This window comes from Aricia agestis, chromosome 19, assembly GCF_905147365.1.
Source record: "Aricia agestis chromosome 19, ilAriAges1.1, whole genome shotgun sequence".
NCBI lineage: Eukaryota > Metazoa > Arthropoda > Insecta > Lepidoptera > Lycaenidae > Aricia > Aricia agestis.
In genome coordinates, this window is record NC_056424.1 from 2,124,915 (window position 1) to 2,128,380 (window position 3,466).

Here is a 3,466-nt window from a genome sequence, read left to right on the forward strand (position 1 = left end):
AGTTTAGTCTTTAGTCAATCTGTATAATAATTTCGACAGCTAATTTCGATATCAAAAACGTCACAAGCGCCGCGCCGCCTCTTAGGGTGCCCATACACGGGACAATTTGTCGTTTCGATCGATCGTCAAGAAAATCGTCCAATCGATCTTTTGAACGTAAAATCGTTTGCGATATTGCTACACACGTACAATTTGTCGTTCGATTTTAACATCGAGGAGATAAATCGTTACGATAATTGTCCCGTGTATGGCCTTTAGCGATACGTTATGACTTATGTCAAAACTCAAATCCCATTAAACTGATTTCTAACTTGCTGTCGAGATTATCGCATGCGAAGTAGAGTATACTGTGGTCTGTGGATGAATGGAATACGGATGAAATAGTTATAGTCAGTTCACATTGCAGCGAGACGACGCGTCGATGCAATGGGATGCAATTTTAAATGAGCTCAAGTCAAAACTTAAATTTACTGCAAAAGATACACATTCAAATTTAAAAAGAGCAACCCGACTACTTGCTGCATGTTCCAAATTTGAATGGGTCATCTAGAAATGCATGCGTCGTTGCAAGGTGAATAAAACATGAGCCATTCAAAATTGAACTTTCTTACACAAGAAGATACACATTGAATTGACACCGTCCGCACGGTTTGCTAGAGCCTAGACCGTTACGAATTTAAATGGCTCATCTAAAATTGCACCTAAACGCATAGCCAGAATAGACAGAACTAAGGAGTACCTCGACTTCGAACAAACGAGCGAATCTACGCGAGTTGGGCGCGAGTACCACTTTCGACATGTTGCACAATACTACACTGAGTAAGAGCCAGTCCACACGGCGCGTTGCGTTGTTTTACATACAAATAACCAAGGTGTTCACACGGCGCGCTGCGTCGTCGCAACGCACACATGACGGATAGCAGTCTCCGAGACTGCTTCATAATAACGCTGCGATGACGCAACGCTCGGCCACAGCCAGCTATGCGTCAAACGGCAGCGCTGCGTCGACGCAACGCGCCGTGTGGACTGGCTCAAAGGGCCCATCCAGGCCACAACACTGCGTTGCGGCGTCGCATCGCAAAAAATACCTTGCTTTTCAAATATTGTTTTTGCGATACGACGCCGCAACGCAGTGTTGCGGCCTGGCCCTAACGCATTAGTGCTGCGCGCGCCAGCCGATATGACATAGTACGTCAAACGTATAAATTTCGAGATCTCTTCTGAGTCGGCCTACTCGTTAGTTCTGTTTAGTCTGGCCTAGCGTTGTGAGTTGTCGCAATGTGATTTAACACGGTGGTGGGTGACAGGTGCGGCGGCAGGCGCGGGCGGGGTGATCGGCCCACCGCGAGCGCGCGCCGCGCCCTCCCCCCAGCACGCCTCCACGCTAGGTACTGCAGCTATGGACGTTTTACTGTCATGTTTACTCGCTATGTATATCACGTCACTCTTATTGCTAAGCGTTGGCATTATGATTTAAAAAAAGATTTAAGAGATAAGATTTAAATAATTCATAGGCAGATGGCGGATCTACGTTATTTGGTCGCTTATTCCAAGATCACGACTCATATTGATTTTATATTAATTAATAATTATAATACGAACAGATAGCAACAGATCCGCCATTTGCCAAGGAATCTATTTTTTCTCATACTGCGTACATTTAAAGCTAGATTTATATTATGTTTTCTCGCGAACGAGCGGTTTGGCCGCTTTATCACGAGATCGAAAAATAAAAAGCGGCGCGGCCGCTCGTTCCCGCGGACGCTTATAAATCAAGCCCTAGTGTCAAACTACTCACACATAACATGTCACATTTTGTGCCAATCAATGTCAAGCGGAATAGTTATAAACTAGAATATTATTTCGCGGCAGTGGCTGGATTCATTCTATAAACACATTTAACACTAATAAAAAATCCACATTGTATACAGACCTTCTTAAATTTTATAATATTTCATCTGACATGCGACTTAAGATCGATTTATATGCGACTTAGCCGCGAGACCACAAGCAATTATTGAATGTATAGTCTGTCAAGAAAGTGAAGAAATTAAAAAGTGGCAACATCGTAGTGTCATCCCTTTCAAATCAATCTAAGAAAAAAGGGATGACACTATACGATGTTGCTATTTTTTAATTTCTTCACTTTCTTGACAGACTATAAATGGCAGCGCGATTGCGCCGCTATTTAAATTAATCGTTACATGAATTTGCTTGTAATCTTACGGTGAAGCCGCCATACCGCGCGTTAGCGTTACCGCATATAAATCCAACCTTATCCAAAGTATTACAAGGACAAAGTACAATCTGTATGCATTGTGGATTTTTTATTATAGTTTGTGCGTTTTATGATGATATGCGTGACACATTATAATTGACAGTGGTAGGGAAGTTACCTCACAAAAAATATTCGATAGTTTAAAAATATCGAATCACTTCGTAAAGGAATTGCAATCGAAATTATCGATTTCGTACTGACATTTCAGTGGTGCCGGCGATTTGAGATGGCCGCTCTTTTTATCGATTTGATTTCGATTCAACAGAGTCAATCTCTATTGACGTAAGTTCCGTTTCTTGCATATGACATTTTTCAAATTTTTTTGTAACAATAATTTTATACTCCTATTTTACAGTTAATATTTATAATTTTTATTAATAAGTTAGCATTTAGCATCTTTTCATTTTTATTCATTTACAATTATAGGAAACATTTGTTTTTGTAGATGGAATATAATTTATTACATTTTGATTTTTTTTTGTTTTCTTGTAAAAAAAACCCGTAGCAAGGAACGTGAAAACTGTCACCCATATCATCTTAGAACGCACAAACTATAGTGAGACAGATCGGTGCCATAACAATTTGTATTTTTTTTTTTAGAAAACCACGTGTACGGCGAGCGCGTAATGGCGGAGATGTGCGAGCGGGACGACTACAAGCGCTTCGACTATTTCTACGAACCGCCAACGCATCTCGACATGGCCATGAGACACACAAAATAAAAAAATAAACAATAAGGCCCCTTCACACTGAAGCAGTGGTGATCTTGTGGCGCTGATTTTCCCTGTTTTCGATTTGCAGAGCATAATGCGACTCAATGCCAAAGTGTGCTAAGGCTTCATTGGAACATAAATCAGTTTGTTTCAGAGTATTGTGCGAAGCTGTAGTTGAAACATTAAATATTGAGCATTTTCATAATGCGCTCTAGTGCTGCAATTGGAAAATATTGTCACCAAGACTATGTTCACAAGTAACAATTTACAAGATGGCGGCATTAGTTCTGATATTAGCCATAAGATCATTGTACTCGTTATTATGAGGGTTTTCAAGACACATAGCTCTTAAATGGTGGCGGTGTATCAAAAAAATAGACTGTTCGACTGCCTACGGCTTCCAGTGTTAACTATGAGCTGTGGCCATGAAAACCCTCTTAGTACGGACGTAAATAAACGTTAAATAAGTGTACAC

General features: G+C 40.7%; 1 protein-coding gene across 1 annotated transcript in view; it reads left to right on the top strand.

The window, feature by feature from the left end:
* Positions 1–3,433, top strand: part of LOC121736349 — a 39,401-nt gene extending 35,968 nt beyond the window's left edge. Inside the window, exons 44-45 of the mRNA XM_042127490.1 lie at positions 1,308–1,388; positions 2,879–3,433. Of these exons, the coding sequence (XP_041983424.1) occupies positions 1,308–1,388; positions 2,879–3,000 (203 nt within the window). The 3' untranslated portion in view covers positions 3,001–3,433. The remainder of the gene's footprint in view (positions 1–1,307; positions 1,389–2,878) is intronic.
* The last annotated feature ends 33 nt before the right edge of the window (positions 3,434–3,466 follow it).